At 38.2% G+C, this 19,100-nt stretch overlaps 1 protein-coding gene across 3 annotated transcripts in view; it reads right to left on the bottom strand.

Moving 5' to 3' along the window:
- The window catches only part of Adamts12 (ADAM metallopeptidase with thrombospondin type 1 motif 12), a 334,703-nt gene that overhangs the window by 130,810 nt on the left and 184,793 nt on the right, over window positions 1–19,100 (bottom strand). For all 3 annotated transcript variants that reach the window (XM_078017184.1, XM_078017196.1, XM_078017188.1), the window contains exons 7-12: window positions 16,865–17,014; window positions 10,510–10,653; window positions 9,817–9,961; window positions 5,676–5,768; window positions 4,191–4,336; window positions 861–1,030 (exon numbers count right to left, since the gene is read on the bottom strand). In XM_078017184.1, the coding sequence (XP_077873310.1) occupies window positions 861–1,030; window positions 4,191–4,336; window positions 5,676–5,768; window positions 9,817–9,961; window positions 10,510–10,653; window positions 16,865–17,014 (848 nt within the window). The remainder of the gene's footprint in view (window positions 1–860; window positions 1,031–4,190; window positions 4,337–5,675; window positions 5,769–9,816; window positions 9,962–10,509; window positions 10,654–16,864; window positions 17,015–19,100) is intronic.

The raw sequence follows: 19,100 nt of genomic DNA on the forward strand, positions 1-19,100 counted from the left end.
AAGTCATGAAAAATTTAAGTAGTTAATTTTAACCACTTTGCCTGGAATCTCCCTAGCCTCCAAAAGCCTTTTTGTTTCCCACTCAAATCACAACAAAGAGCACTGATAAGATGCCTTCTGATGTAAATCTATAGCTAATCATCATTAATCCTGGTTCATTTTCAGGAAAGAATGGGCAATGGTTCTCACTGGAAGTTTTGCCAAAGCTGCTGTTGTGTTCTCCAACTTGATTCTCCCCATTTCCTGATGTGCATCCTTTAGACATTTGATTTTGCTTTTGACCCTTTTCATACTGCTCTGTGCCTATGAAGCGTTGGTTTCTGGCCCAAGGCTGGGTCTCTCTCATTTCTAATGAAGCCATTCCTGTTACCTTGCCTTTCTTTGTGCTAGTCTCTTCCCATTTCGAATGACTCTATTTTGAATGCCTTCCCTTTTTATTTTTTCAGTAGAAAAATTACTCATGCTAAGAATCATCGACTATTTCCTTGGGAGCCTTCTTTGAAAATACTCCAAACCCACAATGACCTTGTGTTCTGAATTTCTGCTGAAACTACAGTCAGTTTCACATGCCCGTCAATAAGCAATTAGTAGCTGAATGCCCACGTGACCCATGTAGGTGCTCCAATGCACCTCAGCTCTTTTGAAGCGAGTCACTGTGTTTGACAAATGTCTTATTCATCTCCCACAGAGCAGAATTGGACATATACTGAGCCTTTAACATTTACTGATCAATTTCACCAGGTCAGTGTTTCTTCCAAAACACAAAACTCCTGATGGTACATATCCCTTTGTTCAACTTAGAGAAAATGTGAAATAGAAATGTGGCCTAAGATTTGAGATATACTGGTACAGTTTCTTACCTGAATTAAAAACTGGAAACCAGTGGTAGAATTCATTCTTGTAGGGAACGGTGTCAAATTCACTGCATTGCATCTGCCGAAATGTTGGTGCATCTGGGCGACAGGGGTGGACGTTGCACAAGCGATATCGCTTTCTTTCTCCAGTGCAGTATTTTCCTCCAAACTTTGGTCTACAAGTGAAGCAGACAGCTGTCCTTTTAATTTCCCAAAAGGCCAATATTATCCTTTAAAAAAAAAATTCCCTGCCATCTGACCATACTTGTTCTTGGCCAAACTATTTCTCTTTGTGCCCTAAAAACTCACCTTTTAAAACCCTTCCAAGTTGTGTTTATGTGTGTGTTGCATTCTATGCTATATACACAGCACTTTAGTGCTATGTGTATAGTTGCCTACTTTGCAATACTTTTTCAACTGTTTACCCCCAGGGGAAAATATATGCTGCAAAAGGATACATCATTTTCTTTCCAAAATCTGATCCTTCTCTATTTCCTATTTAGAAAGTTAGCAGTGGTCAGAGTATTCAGAATCTTTCAACTGTTGCCTTCCTAGGACAATAGTCAATCAATTGTTTGGGAATCAATTGTATTTATATTTGCTACCTCTTCCTGAATCCTAGTTACCAAACCAGCTGGAATCTTATCTCCATTTATGTCTTCCCTTTCCTCACTTTCTCCTCATTCAATCCACGGTACACACTATTATCTGAAGACAATTTTAGAGCACCTTAATTATCCTAGCTTCCTGTTCAAAAAGCATTCAGTGGACCTTATAGCCTCAGAATCAATTCCAATCTTTTGAGCTTGATTATCCAGGCCCTTAAGAACCTGCCTCAACTCTATTTAACAACTTTATTTCCTACACTGCTCCAATGGTACAAGCTGTCTTATTTATTATTTTTTTCCTGTGCCTCTGGATAGAATTCCTTTATCTTAAGTCTTTCCATGTCGACATCCTTTCCATTTTTTAGGGACAAATTAAAGGTCACCTCCATCATAAATCCTTCCTGAATTCCAACCAGAAGTAATTTCTGTCTCTTCTCTTCAGTGACACTTCATGTACCAACTGTATGCACTTCCTTAACTTATACCTAAAGATATATTTTTTTAAAATTACTAAACCTAAGTTCTATGTACTGTATCTAAACAGTACCTTGAGCATAGCTGAGTTTTTAATAAGCATTCAATAAATGAATTCATTACTCTTACTTTAGAATACATTCTCAATTTTTAAATTTCCTTTTCAATACACTTAAGCATGACAATCTCTCTACTAGGATCACTCAAAAGAGAAGAAGGGGGGAATATCATGGAATTGCTTCCAAAGAACTGGAAGAACCTTGTATCCTTCCAGAAGACTCCAAGGTGATCCACATATACCTTTTTGCCTCCAGGTTGCAGCATCCGAATGAGGAATTGTGTATTGCCTATTGTGTGCAGCAAAATAGGGCCAACAGCCTGGAGTTGGAATCTGGCTTTACCTTTTAGTAGTTAGATGATCCTCAACAAGTTATTTTACATCTCTGAACCAGTTTTTTTTATATAAATTTGTGAAATGAGCATGAAATTTTATAACTCATGAGTTGAAAGGACTGAATGAGACAATACACATAAAGTTATTCTAATAAAGCAACTCTTGTCACAAAGTAAGAACTCAGTAAACGATAGCATTTTTCGGTTATTGTGAATAATAATCTATCAGTATTTATATCCTACTATGTGCTCAACATCATGCTGGGGGACAAGAGGGCAGGAAAGAGGACCAAGCCATGTTCTATGCTTCCTGGAAATTTATAATTTTGTTAAGAAAAAAATAACCTAAGAAGTGAGATAATTTAAGGTAGCAACAATGTATCCCTGACTATGAGTATGGTGGGGTTTTTAGAAGAGAGATCGAGCCATGGAAAGAGAGAGGGAGCCATGGAAAGAGAGAGAGCCATGGAAGTTAAGGCTGGTTGGAAAGTATTAATGAAAGGAGTGTTTCTGAAGATATTCTCAGGACAAAGGCAGTTCAGATGACATCATGATAAAAGCACATAAAAGTAGGACATCTTCCCAAGTGTCCAGTGTAGTGGCAGAGTCAGGATTTGGATCCTTGTTTGATTTAATCCATAGCCCATGCTCTTATCATGGTCCTGTACAGGTTGACCATGCGGGGCAGAGGTCTGGCTGACTCTCAAGTTCTCACTGTGGTGATAATTCTTATGTGGCTCTGCTGTACTTGGCTCTTTTGAATGTTCATGAGATTTTCTATACTGCTCTCCCCACTTTTCTTTTTTTTTTTAACTTTATTTTATTTATTTATATTTATGTGGTGCTGAGGATGGAACCCAGGGCCTTGCATGTGCGAGGCGAGCGGTCTACCACTGAGCCACAACCCCAGCCCCCCACTTTTCTTAGTGTGACTTAATCTGTTCCTTACACATACTTAGTTTTTGTCCTCATTCATAAACAATGGTCTGTAGGCCATTTTAGGCAATAAGGAAATGAGAGGCACACCCATTTCTCAATGCTGAGATTGTCATCCTTATGTGTGGGGGAATATCTATCCATCACTTGTTAACCTCCAGTAGGGTAACTGGACCCCACTGCAGATGGAACAAGACATGGTGACAAGAAAATGAGGTGTCAGGCTGTATCGGAAGGAAGGAAGGAAGAAAGGAAGGAAGAAAGGAAGGAAGGAAGGAAGGAAGGAAGGAAGGAAGGAAGGAAGGAAGGAAGGAAGGAAGGAAGGAAGGAAGGAAGGAGAGTGAGGCTTGGAGTTTAAATACATGAAAAATCAAGCAATTCAATTAAAAAAAATGAAACTGCTGGTGAAGTAATTTCTATGGAATCCTTAACAGGCTCCTATAAAGTTTATAATATATTTTCATAAAATAATTCACAATGTGCTTACCTAGTTTATTAGTTACCTAAGGGAAAAATAATATTTTCATAAAACTTACGTTCTTTATGATTGAAAGTGGCTACGATCCTACCATGAATATTATGTATAACTAATCTCTTACTGATAGAGTGGAGTTATCTGGAAGGATTTAATTGCATAATTTCCTAGAGTATGCCACATAGGTTGTGCCTTGAAAAGAAATTTGCTTTATTTCTCCAAATGATGGAATCAGCTGACTTATCTAAGTGTTATTGAGAATCAACTGCCAAGCCCAAACAAAACAGAATCACTCTTTTTTCACCCTCTGTGAATCTTCAGGCTCTCTTCGTCTTTGGGAACCCATTTAATTTCCCAAGGAGGCTTGGGGTCACTGAAGTCCTGCCATTCGACACTGGCCTCTCAGTGCTTGAGGAAGGCAGGGAAGGAGGTGGATCTGGCCAGGCTTACTCAGGGTTGTTGCAGAGCCTTTCTGCACTCTGGGCTCCAGCCCCACAGGTTCTGGAACAGTGGGACCAGGGTGACCAGCGGCCCCAGCCTCCAGGGATGCTCTCTGGTTTCTTCCCCACTGTGATGCACTTGCCCGCCATGCACCACTGCAAAGGGAAGAGACAAGAGATGCAAATGTCAGGAAGGATCTTAGCAAGCCAAGCCCAGAACCCTAGAAGTCTACACCCACGTCTACACCCAATCCTCCCAGAGCAAGTAGGCTTTCTGCAGTCACACTTAAGATAGCAAACAAAGAAGGGCTTATAAAAGAGTTTTCCCAGACTCTTGGTTTTCAAAACCAGTTTCAGGAATGGAAGGGAACTGTGTGGTGCCTTTCAGAGTCACTGCAGCGGTGCTACTCAAAGTCTGGTTGGCCGATTGCATGCTAGAATGTAAACCAACATACCACTTCCTCTATGCATCATGTCAATTAGTATGCTAATGACATAGCTGTTGATTAACTTTCTGGTGCAGGTCCTAACAGTTCATGTCTGGCATTAGAGTAGCACTTTGTTACAGATTCTGTGAGTATTTATGCCTGCAGCAGAACACTCCCCAGCATAAAAGTTCACTTCATTTCCCAAAACACAAGTTGTAGGAAGTAATTTCTTAGATCAAGGGGGAAAATAGCTGCTTTTTTTTTTTTTTCCTAGCCATTGTTTGCAATTCTAACCTTTCAAGTGACTCAGAAAATATCTACTCTCTCCCTCGTCAACACAATCTTCCCACAACTCTCAGTTTAGGAGAGTGAACACGTACAAATTAAAACAAAAGGAAGTGCAGCTTGGTTGTTAGAAATGGTCATATTTTTGAAGGATGGAGGCATGTTCTATATGCTGGACTCTTTTTCCCTCATTCTTTCTGATCACTGTGTATTTCAACCAGGTTCTATTTATCTCAGTGATGGGTCGTGCCACACTCAGGCTGCATGAAAGCTAAACTCCTAAGCCCTAAACCCATATCAGATCCAAGTGGTTAACTTGTGCAGCAGGAATTATCCTGTTCTCAGGCAGCCTGGAGAATAGCTAATGATTTCTGAGTTCCTGGATATATGACCTTCCTGCCTAGTAAAGTGGGCAGAACTTCAGGAAAAAATAGTCATTTTAGATAATGTGAAAGAAGATCATAAGTGGACAAAATCTGACATTTTTTTGGAAAGAAAAATCCACTGGGCTGTCCTTTCCAATCTTCCATATGGAGGGGGAAAATGTCAAAACAAAAGAATGGTTGATAATAGGTTCAGCAGATGCTGTTGTCCAAATCCAGAGGTTTATCAGGGAAAGAAGGGACAGAACCCTTTCCTCTGGCTGGTCTATGTGACCTTCATTCACTGTCCTTCACCCAGAGAGAGCCTCACCCTCTCCAGGCCCTTCTCCCCAGCTTTCTGCAAGAACTCAGGGCCCACTGCCCCCCCCCCCACTTTCCATCCTCAGCCTCACACGTCACCTTCTTCTCACCACATCTTGTCCCATCTGCAGCAGCATCCAGTTTAGAGCGACAAAAGCCTTTTACTGAGCACCACAGCGTCTGACAAACGTTCTGGAAAACAAACGTGAGACTGAGCTTTTTTGGTATGTTCAAAATCTACACAACAGCATTTCTACATTTATGGCAAAATACACGCACTCACAATAAATGCCACTGTGGCTAGTGGATAAGAATCAATAAAGCAATCATTAGAGTCTCAGTTCAAACTGTACTTAGTTTTGCCATGGTCTGCAGACCGCACTAGGCAATATCAAAATGAGAGGTAGAGCCCATTTCTTCAGAGTTGAGACTATTATTCTCTATGTGTGGGACAATATCTAGTACTCATTACCTTGGGCAGGGTAACTGATGATCTCATTTATTACAGGCAAATCCAAGTTTTGGCAGCTGGAGTGGTTATAATTTGAGCCACTCAAGGAAAGTAATTTACTTATTACCCAAAAGGATCAGCCTGTTTTAGCTTCTAGGGAGGGAACTACATGTTCTCTGTCATTTCTACTCTTGTGAGAATGACAGAAGATTGACAGGTGGCTTAAATGTTATCGAAAATGGTTCAGCTACTTCCCATCTCCCATCATTCTATTCACTTTTGTAATCTACATTGAATTGTTCTTCTTCAACATAAGATTTTAGACTTTAAACAATTTCAGAAAATTCTCAATGTTCATCTGCCCCAATTTTGCCTCTCCTCCTGGAATCCATAGTTGTTGTTAATAAAGTTTCCTATTCTGACCTTCTTGTTTCAACTTGATCTTCCTATTTTCTATCTCTTGATTTTATTGTATTCAAAATTTGAAGAACTTTTCTCTCCCATCACTTGCCTCTGAGAAACACTCAAGCAGGATGGGAAGTAATTTTCACAGCTTTGAATTTCAGATAGCCGATTTTCTCTTCAGCTGCCTCAAGCCTGCTGTTTAATCCTATTATTGAATTTTAAAAATAATGACTGTATTTTTCACTTCCAAAAGTTATATTTTTTTCTTCATTTCTGCCTTAAATATATCTTTCAAACACAATTAATTGTTCTTTTATATATTTACTTTATCATTCTTACTTTCAATTAAAATCTGGAAAGTTATTGTAAGTTTATTGCTTTACTTCACTTCTAGTTTTTTTTCCCTCTCTGAGGATTTCTGTTCTTACTTGTAACTTTATTTTGCATTTATAAAATATGATGTGTTGGGTAAAAGGTACACAGAAACTCTGTACAGTTTTGAAATATTTTTGGAGTTTAAATTGTTTCAAAATGAAAAATTATAATAAAGAAGGATGCTGCTACATTTTGTATTTCAGGCCTTTTAATAAAGTAAATGATTTATTGGCTGTAACATACAGGGATATGAAGTCTTTATTCATTTACCTATTGAGTGGCTACTATGTGTACTGCTGAGTAAATAAAAATTTCCTCAGAAAGCTTATAATGGAGGAGGGTAGAGATAAGTAAACAAGAAACTACCATATAATCTTAAAAAGGACTTTGTCACAGAATAGGATATGAAGTGATATTTAAAATGAAACCTGAATGACAAGTAGGAATGATAAAGCAGAGGAATCACCATGTGAAAAATTCGGGTAGTTAAGGAGAACCCAGGGCTCTCAAGGAGTGAAGGTAGTTCTGTAGGATGAACATACAGTTTAAGGAGGACTTGACCAGAAAGAGCTGGAGTGGTGTTTTCTCAATGCTTAACAGCTGAAAATCCCTTACATCTATAAAACCTCTAAAACCATGGATAAACTATTTAAAAAAAGTTTTAAGTTTATCCTTAAGTTGTCAAGAAAGTAAGGCTAAAAATTACCAAAAATATTAATCTAGACATGGAAATTAAGTCATCTAGATTTTAGGTTTACAGGGCAATGCTTAGGAGGGGCGGTTGGAGATATTTATTACTGGAGACCTCCATATAAGGCCAGAACCCTAAAAGAATGGCTCTTAAGTGAAAGGGTGAACTAAATATATTTGGGTACAAATGCCTGCTTTGACTTTCAGCTTCAGGCATGGTAAATTATTACTCCTGAGAGTTTATGTCCATACTAGTCCTCATGCTGCCCACATAGTCAAAACAAAACAAAAACCAAACTAATAATTTATTATAAACTGACCCAGCAATGGTCAATTCTCTTAGAATGTGCCAACATTCTAAGGCCTGAAGAAAAATCCAATGTGAAATTTCATAACCAACATCTTATAATAAAAGTAAAAATCACACAAGGAAATAATATGTAACTGAGAGCTGGAAGGAACCCTACCAATACAGAGTCACATAAGACCCAGACTACTAGAATTATCCAGCATAAATTATGAAATAAGTGAGTGATATATGCTTAAAGCAATAAAAGATCACATTAAAAATTTGAATCAGGATTAAGAGATCATAAAATGACAGAAAATAGATTGTTAGAAGTAAAAAAATATAATAAATGAGATTAAAACACAAATGCACAGGTTAAATAGAAGACATATCTGAAGAGAGAACTGGTAATTTGGAAGACAAAAATAAAGACAGATGTATAAAAAATGGCAAATAGCCAGGCGTGGGGGTGCACATCCTGTAATCCCAGCAGCTTGGGTGGCTGAGGAAGGAGGATCATCAGTTCAAAGCCAGCTTCAGCAATGATGAGCTACTAAGCAACTCAGTGAGACCCTATCTCCAATAAAATACAAAATAGGGCTGGGGATGTGGCTCAGTGGTTGAATGCCCCTGAGCTCAATACCTGGTACCCCTACCTCCCTCCAAAAAAAAAAAAAAGATGGCACAAATAAGGACAGTTTCTAAAATATGAAAGATCAGTGAAGAAGTCTAATGTACACACAATCAGAGTATTTATTGGTTTAAAGAACATAAGATTAAAAAAATATTTTAAGAGTAAGTCCAGATATTAAGAGAACAAAATCCTGAGCATATTTTATAGCCAATTTAAGGAATTTGAACTTTAAGAGAATGGGAAAGCTGTCAAGTATTTTAATCAGAAGGGAAAACATGCAGATTTCCATTTATAAAGTTGGTTTAGCTATATTTGGGTGGGTGGAAGAAAGCAGAGGGGAGGTAATTGGTTTTAGGGAGGAGACCAATAGATTAACCACTATAGATATAGGACTGGATGGATTTTAGAGATATTTACAACTGGAGTCACTTGGTAACTAGTCAGATGAAAGGGTGCACCAACTTTACCTTCTCTGTTAAGCTGTCTTCTCATCTGTGTCTCAATATCTGTACTTTTGCAAGAGAAGGGTGAGTTCACAGAACAGGCAGGCTCCAAATGATAGAAGAGTGCCACACATGGAGGTAGGATTTCACCCTGGGGCCCACAGGAGCCTCAGAACCAAGTCGGCCATGGTTCTATATATGGGTTTTAAAAATTATTAATTATTATTATCATTATTTTATGGTACTGGGAATTGAATCCAGGTGTATTCTACCACAATCAACCCTTTTTGTTTCTTATTCTGAGACAGGGTCTTGCTAAGGTGCCCAGGATGGCCTCCAACTTTCAATCCTCTTGCCTCAGTCTCCCAGATGGCTGGGATTATAAGCATGTAACACCATGCCTGGCTAGATTTGTGTATTTTTAAAGCAACCAGAGGAACAATTTGAATGGGAGAGAGACTAGGTAGGAGTTATAATAGTGAGGAAAGATAATGAAAGATTGAATCAGTAGCTGGGGTAATCAAGAACTATTTAGAAGGTGAGATATCAAGGCTTGACTTAATATTGAAAATAAAGGAGAAGAATGTATTGGGGATGAATTGGGGATGAATCATACTCCTATCTTGGACAACTTTAGGTATTATGTTGGTTGCTATGAAGTCTGTAGGCATGAATCACTGTGAATCCTGAAAATCACCATGAAACTGTCTCAACCACCATCTGGTTGCAAAAATTGTAGATTCCAGAATTCCAAAGAGGCAGGATCAAGGAATATAAATGACCACAGATTTAATTCTTCTGCCTTTTATGAACATAGGTATATTTATACCTTGCCATAAATATAAAGCTTCTCTTTCTGGATCTTCCAATTTCCAAATATTTCCCTGGCCCTTTCTTCAGCATGCTGGAGATTTCACATACCCATGAGGTGCACCAAGATACCCAATACTTACTTCAACTTCCTGGCAGAAGGTAGCATTGGGACCATACTGGAGCTGGCATTGGTGATGGACATCATAGATCACGCCAGGGGCAATGACCTTGGACTTCAAGCCTTTCTTTTGGGGAATGTCATCAAGACAGAACCCCCAGCCTCGGCTGCAAACAAGTTAACAGAAATGAGAGCAAATGGTTCATGTATTCCCTTCAGTGTTTCATTCAATAAAAACTTCCATTCTTCTAGTTCACTCTTTGTCCTTCAAGACAACTTTATTTTTACGTGCCAGAGAACCCTCTGGACCTAAGAAGGGACTTAGTAAAAGGAAATGCAACTCATACCCCATACCACGTTTAGGAAATAAAAGAAGTGGGAAAATTGGAAAATCATCATCTTACCCCCAAGAGGGTTTGGCTAAACACTCCTGGTCCTGATTGTTCCTGCCAGTTCCCCAAATTTAATCCTCAGTCCTATCACAAAAAGCCAACTTGGGGCAGGGGCAGCCAGGAAGGGCAGGATGCAGGGCACAGCTCTAAATCTCAGGGTCAGAAAGCAGATGTGGACTCCATCCCTGTGGTGCTGCCCTGACACTGTGGTCTGGGATGGAAACAAGTGTTTCTCGGGAAGCAGCTCCGCTGTGGAAAATTCAATGCACCCCCCACCTTAAAGAAACCCAAGTGAGGCTGACATAAGATGTACTGCCACTTACTCCAAGAAGCGGGTGATATACTCCTTGCTGCACTTGGACCACGTCAGTGGAGTGGGATCGTACTGGAGCTGATGGGACATGATGTACGGGTGCCTGCCCACGGGCTCACAGTCATTTTCTTTCCCATCATGCTGGATGCCAAAGCTGGCACAAAGCACAAGAATATCAAGAGAGCAGGAATTAAACAGGGAGAAAAATCATAGTTTCTCCAAGGTGATAATAACCCAGAGAGACACTTTTGTATAGGAGGAGCTGTTGAAAAGTCAGACTTTGAAGATGGAGAGGCATAGCTAATTTTGAATCCACAAGAGCAGGAAATGTTGTATGAATGGCTTTACCTCAAATATACAGTTGTGAGAGCCATGTGGCTAGTCCAAAAACTGTTCTTCAGTGGAAGCAGTTTGTTTTTCAATGTGTCAAGTTTTTTAGTTTCCTTCTGGAATTCTATTTTCAGTTTTGGTAATTCATTTTAGGGACCAACAAAGGTGGCATGACGTTTCAGAGACGGATGGCTAATATCATCTAGGGCCATCACAGATGTCCATTTTTAAATTCCCTTTCAAAATAAGTGAAAGCATTCACCTATGCATAGTTAGGTGAGTTAGTTTGCCTTCTCTTTAGCGTTATATATAATCAATGATGAAACAAACAAGTTTCCAAGAAACAGTGAGGTATCTTTATTAGTAAATCACAATGAGTATCTTCTTAGGATATTAGTTCATTGCATTTTCCTTCTCTGGATTGTTCTAGACCATTTCATTGATTTTTACAGTATTTTATTTCTCAGTTTGGTCCAGAGCTAATTAGAAGTATATAGCCCCCCATCCCCCCAAAAAGAGCTAACTACACAGAAGCATCTTTTGCTACATGCAAAATCTTCTCAGAAAGCTCCTAAAGTCTTTAGTCCATTTTTGGGAGTCTTACTAAAGCATTTTTTTCTATTGTTCAAAATCAAGCTCATGAATCTTCTTTCAACTTTTTGTTACTTAGTCAAAACTCTAAACATTTCTGTTTTCCTACTTCCCTTTCCTTTCCCTTCCCATTGTCTGTTTTTGCCATTAAAAAAAATATTTTAGGTCATCTGCACATGGCCCAATACCATTTTTTAAAATTAACTTTTTAAATTGAGCTGCTATAAACATTAATGTGGCTGTGTCCCTGTAGAATGCTAATTTTAAGTCCTTTGGGTATAGACTGAGGAGTGGGATAGCTGGGTCAAATGGTGGTTCCATTCCACATTTTCTAAGGAATTTTGATACAACTTTCCAAAGTGGTTGCACCAACTTTCAGTCCCATCAGCATTGAATCAGTGCACCTTTTCCCCCTACATCCTCAGTAACACTTATGATTGCTTAAATTCTTGATAACTGACATTCTGACTGGAGTAAGATGAAATCTTTGAGTAGTTTTGATTTGCATTTCTTTAATTGCTGGAGATGTTGAACATTTTCTCATATATTTGTTGATCAATTGTGTATCTTCTTCTGTGAAGTATCTGCTTATTTCCTTAGCCTATTTATTGATTTTTTTTAAGTGTAAAGGTTTTTGATTTTTTATATATATCCTGGAGATTAGTGCTCTATCTGATGTGCATGTGGTAAAGATTTTCTCCCATTCTGTTGGCTCTCTCTTCACATTATTAATAAACTGTGGAAATAACCTAGATGCCTTTTCAATAGATGAATGTATAAAGGAACTATGGCATATATACATAATGGAATATCACTCAGCCTTAAAGAAAAATGAAATTATGGCATTTACAGGTGAATGGACAGAGTTGGAGAAAATCATGCCAAGCGAAGTAAACAACCCCCGCCCCCCAAAAAAGGCCAAATGTTTTCTCTTATAAGTGGATGTAGATCCATAATGGGGGTGGGGATGGAGAAACTTTGGATTGAACAGAAGGGGGGAGGGTGTGTGTGCCAGGGAGTGGGGGTGGATAGTAGAATGAGATATACATTATTACCCTATGTACGGGTATGATTGCACAAATGGTGTGACTCTATATCGTGTACAACCAGAGAAAAAAAAAGTTATGCTCCATTTGTGTAAAAAAATAAATTAATAAGATAAACATAGAAAAAATTACTTTTAAAAAATTTTAGAATAACTGCAAGCTCAGATGAAATTGTGAGAAATAATACAGAAATAATCATGTATGTTTTCCCTACCTCCCCACTAAGTAACAGTTTGCAAATCTGTAGTACAATAACACAATTATGATATTGATCTTGGCACAGAAAAGAAACCAAACATTTTCCTCACCACATGATTCCTCATGCTGCACTTCATAGCTGTCTGTACTCTCTCCCCTCCCTCAAATCCCACTGTTTTATTTTCTTTTTGGGAGGGGTACTGAAGATTGAACTCTGGGGCACTCAACCACTGAGCCACATCCCCAGCCCTGTTTTGTATTTTGTTAGAGGCAGGGTCTCACTGAGTTGCTTAGTACCTCTCCTTTTGCTGAGGCTGGCTTTGAACTTGTGATCCTCCTGCCTCAGCCTTCCCAGCCGCTGGGATGACAGGCATGCGCCATGGCACCTGGCCCCAGTGTTTTCTATTTCTATAATTTTCTTGTTTCTATAATGCTATGTAAATGGAATCGTACAGTAGATCAACTTTGGAGATGGTCTTCTTTCACTAAGCATCATTCTTTGGAAGAGTATCAAGGCTGAGGCATGTATTAGTAGTTCCTTCCTTTCTCTCGATGACTGGTGTCCCATGATGTGTATCCATCCTGGTTTCCTCAGCCATTCACCCTGATGGGTTGAAACATCCTGGGTTGTTTCCTGGTTTGGGCTATTATGATCAAGCTTCCATAAACATTCATGTATAAATTATGATATGAAAATATATCTTCATTTCTCTGAGATGAAACACAGGAGTATAATTGCTGGGTCATGTTGTAATTGTGGGTTTTGTTTTAGAAAAGCTACTGAATTATTTTCCATGGTGCTTGTACCATTCTATATTCTCTCCAGCAATGGAGGTATGATCCAGTTTATTTGCATCCTTGATAGCATTTGGTGTCATAACTGATTTTTATTTCAGTCATTTTTTCTCTTTTTAGGACTGATAACATTATAATTATACTTAACAGTGGGATTTGTTATACCTCATTATTTTAGTCATTCTTGTAGGTGTGTAGTGCTATATCATTAGTGGTTTTAATTTGTATTTCCCTGATAGCTACTGATTTTAAACATTGTTTCATGTACTAAATATATTTTTACATTCTTTTGGAGAGATACTTATTCATGTCTTTTGCACATTTTCTAATTATTTGTTTTTTTACAGTTGAGTTTTGAAAGTTTTTCATATAGATACTAGTTATTCATTAAATGTATGATATATTATTTTCCTAAGGTTACCATAAAAATTACCATAAACTTGATGGCTTAAAATAACAGGATTTCATTCTACAGCTCTACAAGCTTACAAAGTCCAAAATCAAATTTTGAGTGATTGTAAAAAGTATTGGATTTTAAAAAAAATTTGGGGGACCTTTATTGGCTCTTTTTAGTTATACATAACAATAATATTTATTTTGACATAATTATAAAAGCCTGAAATATAATTTGTTCTATTCAGTCCCATTTCAGTGTCCATCTATTCATTGCTAGAATACAGAAATACAAATGATTTTATGTGTTTATATTGCGTCCTGTGAGCTTGGTGAACTCACTTATTCTTCTTCTTCTGTTTTTTTTTTTTTTTTTTTTTTTTGTGTGTGTGTGTGTATGTTTTCGCTAGAGTTTTCCACACATAAGATAATGCCCTCTTCAAATAGGGATACTTTTATTACTTCCTTTCTGATATGTATGCCTCTTGTTTCATTTTCTTGTCTAATTGCACTGGCTGACACTTTTAGTACTACTTTGAATAAGAAGTGATGAGAATGGCATACTTGCCTTGTTTCTGATCCAGGGAATATATTCAGTCTCTCACTATCAAGTATAAGTTAGTTGTCAATCTTTTGGAAATATTCCTTATCAAATTAAGAAAGTTTCTTTTTATTTCTGAGAGTTTTTAAAATAATAACAAATGGATGCTGAGTTTTGTCAAATGCTTTTTCTACATCAATCGATGTGATCATGTCATTTTTTTTAATACTCTGCCTATATGTTTAAAAGTCATTGGAATGGTTTAATGTAAAAACAAAGACCATTAAAAAAATAACATCATTAAGATAAGGGTTCAGAACTGAAATCACAAAATCAGAAGGAAGGAGGAGGGATCTCCTTGGCTTAGAAAACCTGAAACCAAAGAAAGTGCTGGCCATTGAACACAAAAAACGAACTCTAAACTCTCTGAATTTCATTATTGAGAAATGAATATTTCTTCTTTAGCCTGTTACTATGGTGCATTACGCTGATTGACTTTCAAATACTGAACCAGCTTGTACCCTTGAAATAAATCTCACTTGGTCATTGTGTCTGTATCTTTTTTTTAATGTACATTGCGGAATTCTATTTGCTAATATTTTAAAATTTTTTGCATTAATACTCATGCAGGATATTATTTTTTAGTTTTTTCCTCAGTACTGTGTTTTTGTCTGATATTGGTATCAGGGTAATATTAGTTTCATAAAATGAATTAAAAATTGTTCCTTCCTCTTTTCCTTTGCTAGGTTTATGATCCTTAGTTGATGACAGGTCTTTTCTTTTAGCATTTGAAAGATATTGTGCCACCTCCTCCAGGCCGCCATGGTCTCTGGTGGGGAATCTAGCTTTATTCAAGGTGTGTTCCTCCTACAGATACAAAGAGACAATTCCCACTGCTTTTAAGATTTCCTGTCTTCAGACTTTAAAGTTTAATTATGACTGATCTCGGTATAAATTTTCTTTAGCTTTAACCCCCTTTGGGGCTTCTTCCAGCTTTATAAATCTGTAGGTACCTATGGGCTTCCTAGGATGCCTCATTAAATCTGGGGAGTTTTTAGCCATTTGCATCTTAAGTACTTTTTTGATCCCATTTGCTCCTTTCCTTCTGATGACCCAAATGTAAGACATTTTGATAATCTCATGTGTTTCTAAAATTCTGCTTTGACTTTTAATTTCTGGCAGTCTTTTTTTCTCTTTGTTCTAATCACATAATTTTTATTTCTTTGTTTTCCAGTTCACTGATTCTTTTCTTTGTGCTCTCCATTCTGCTTTTTGAGAACATTCACTGAGATTTTTTTTTTTTGATTTTCATATTTTTTCAGTTCCACAAATTCCATTTGATTCTTCTTTATATCTTTTACATTGGAATTACAAGTTCAGGTTTTCCACAAAACCTCTTGATACTTGCGTTGTTAGGGGTGTCACAGCTGACTTGTGCTACCGGTTAGAGTGAGTGGCATTTCTGACTTCTCACATTGTCTGCACTGGCACAAAAGGTTGGAGTGCTCATAACTGCCCTGCAAGGATGAAAGTCCTTGTGCCTTATGTAACTTTATAAATGCCCAAGTGGCAGTGCTGGGTGATTCGTTACAGACTGGCATGGATGGAAGTCTCAGTTCCACACTCAGACTTTGCTAGCATGCAGAGGTGTGAGCCTACAGAGCTGTTTTGGTTTTGTTCTGTTTTCTTTTTCTTATGCTGTTTGGCTGAAGTAGAACAGTTACTGTCTAAAAGTTGAAAACAAAGTTATAAATAAGCTAAGATCTTCCCCCACAGAAACCTTTGATACTTGGCCTATCCAGAATCCTCATTATGCCTTCAATCAAACATTTGGAAACCTGCCTTCAAGAGATTCATAAAATCAAATTCACACATTTATATTTTGCAACAACTCTGGTATCCTGTTAACTGGAGTTCATTTAACATTCTTTTCAAATTGTTTCAATGTCTTATTTATTCAGTGTTCTGCTTTTTAATACATGTAAGTCAAATGACGCTAACAAATAGTAACAATAGAATCTATTTCATTAGTTGGTTGGGAAGATTCAATGACACAATGACAAGCACAATGGCATGCAGGAAGGACACAAAAAACGTTAGGCTTATGACTTTTTAGTGTTATTAATATTACCATGTCCTAAGAACTAATCAGAATTTATTCCTGAATTAAACAACTGAGTTAATTCAGGAGTAACTGGTCTCCTTGCCTCTGCTCACCCCATTCTGAGTCAGAGAACTATGGTGGTCTTGTTGATGTATGTGGGCAGAAGTGGTCAGGGCAGAGAAGGCACTGGAGGTTGTGAACTGTGCTCTTTTTGTACTTCACAGATGGAGAAGTGGAGGTCTAGGAGGATGAGCCTCAAGCCACAGAACAGTTCACACCTCCCAACAGTGTAAGGTAATTTTCATTCCCTCTGCTGATACTGATGCACGAACATGGCAAGCCCGTGTCAACTTGCTCAGCCCTTTACCTGTGTCCAAGCTCATGAGCAATGGTGAAGGCCAGAGGGAGTCCAGAGTCTTCATTGATGTTACAACTGCGGTGAGGCTGACACATTCCTGACAAGTGGGACAGACCCAAGGTCACACAGGGGCGATTGACACCAGCACAGATGTCTTTTCTGAAAGCAGATGACAGAGATGTTTTAGGGATCCAAAGAAATATCTAGAAGAAACTTGCTTCCTGGAAACATGTCTAGGTGTAAATTTACATCAATATAGTCTGTAGAACATGCTTAAAATTGTGAAAGCCCCTGTGAATGAAGGGGATAATTTTGAATTCACTTTATTCTGCTTTTACCTCTTAATCATAGTACTTCCCTAACACTTAAAAACTGTGGGGAGATGTGTTAAATATTTATTTTGAGTTCATTTTGCTCTTGATATCAGGAGGCCAAATTAAATGATTTGGCCAAAAAGAGAAGATTTTATTGAAAATTAAAGTTAATTTGAACTTTTAACTCTGGAAGGGACCATCAGAAGTGACTGGGGTTTTCCCAATAATGGAACTTCTTTTTAGTCTTCCTGAGTTCTCTGCTCAAAACTCATCAGGGAAATTACAAATCAAAACAACATTGAGATTTCCTCTCACTCTAGTCAGAATGGCAATTATCAAGAATACAAACAATAAATAACAAATGCTGGTGAGGATGTGGGGGAAAAGGTAAACTCACACATTGTTGGTGGGACTGCAAATTAGTATAATCACTTTGGAAAGCAGTATGGAAAGTCCTCAGAGACTAAGAATGAAATCACCACTAACCCAGCTATGTGACTCCTTAATATTTATCCAAAAGAACTAAAATCATCATACTCTAGGGATACAGCCACATCAACGTTTATAGCCGCACAAGTCACAATAGCCAAGCAGCAAACACAATCATGGCATCTGTCGGTCTAAGAACAGAACTGGAGAACATTGTGCTACGTGAAATAAGCCAGACTCAGAAAGTTAAGGGTTGAATATTCTCTCATATGCAGAGACTAGAGCAAAATAAGGGGAGAATGGGGAGACCCCGTGAAATTAGAGGGCAAATCAATGGAGTAGAGGAAGGGGATTAAGGGGGAATGAGGAGAGATAGGAAAAGAAAGGAACTGAAATGAAATTGACCAGATTATGTTACGTCCATTTATAAATCTGCCACAGTGAACTCCACCTTTGTGTACACCTGTAAAGCATCAACTTAGAGATAACAGTGGAGTGGATGAATGAAGGCAGGACGGTGAAGTAAAGTGCAGGGAGAGGGAGGGAGTCCTGGGGACTGAGGTGGACCGAATTTCATTCCAGGCATGGATGACATGTTGGAATGGACCCCACTGTTAGGAGTACCTATGGGACACTAATGGAAACAGTTTAGAAGACCTCATTGAAGAATTTCTTTTACTTATGAAAAAGTTGATTGCTTCTATCATACAAAAATTAAATCAATTGTCTAGCCCCTGCACACTCTCAATACTTCGCACAAGAGGGAGTGCACGCCCTCTACCCCTCACCACCCACACAAACTCTCTCCAATCTTGCTGCTTCTTGTAACCAGTAATTCACTATTTACTGACCCTGGAAAAAGAGAGGAAGGTTCCTAGGACCTCATAAAAAATAGTCACAACTTTTAAATATAAAAAATGTGCCCTCATTCTATCATGGATTATTTCAATCACCGCCAAGAGTTTTGGAAGAGTAATTCATTGGGCATTTGAGTTTCTTCAGTATAAGAAGAACTCTTGGCCAATACTTCTTGACTAGCATGAATCCAATGAAGTCCTGAGATTTATATAATTAAGGTTAAGTCCTGCCCTCAATGGCAGCAGCTTCTGGGTGGCTCATTGAGCTATGTCATACAACCCAATCATTTAAATATTTCTATAGGAGAAACAATTGAACATGCTCCTATCTCTTCTGCAGGATGCACTTGTTACTATTTCATTCAAAAAGTGCAGGTCTTCAGGGAGTTTCTAGGGAAGATGCATGGCACTCAGTTCTACTCCACTGACCTTCTCAGGTTGATATGGCAAGAGGTCGTGCCCACTAGGTAATTGTTCATGGAGAGACTACTAAGTGTTTAGCTTTAAAGGGTGGGGAGAGAAGGTAATAAAACATTGTAGGAATATGGTTCTTTTAGGTAAGGGGCTTCAGCCTCCACGAGGAGATTAGCTCACCCTCCACTGAGCACCAGGGACAGTATATAAGAGAAAATATGCCTTGGAATG

This window comes from Ictidomys tridecemlineatus, chromosome 1 (genome assembly GCF_052094955.1).
Source record: "Ictidomys tridecemlineatus isolate mIctTri1 chromosome 1, mIctTri1.hap1, whole genome shotgun sequence".
NCBI lineage: Eukaryota > Metazoa > Chordata > Mammalia > Rodentia > Sciuridae > Ictidomys > Ictidomys tridecemlineatus.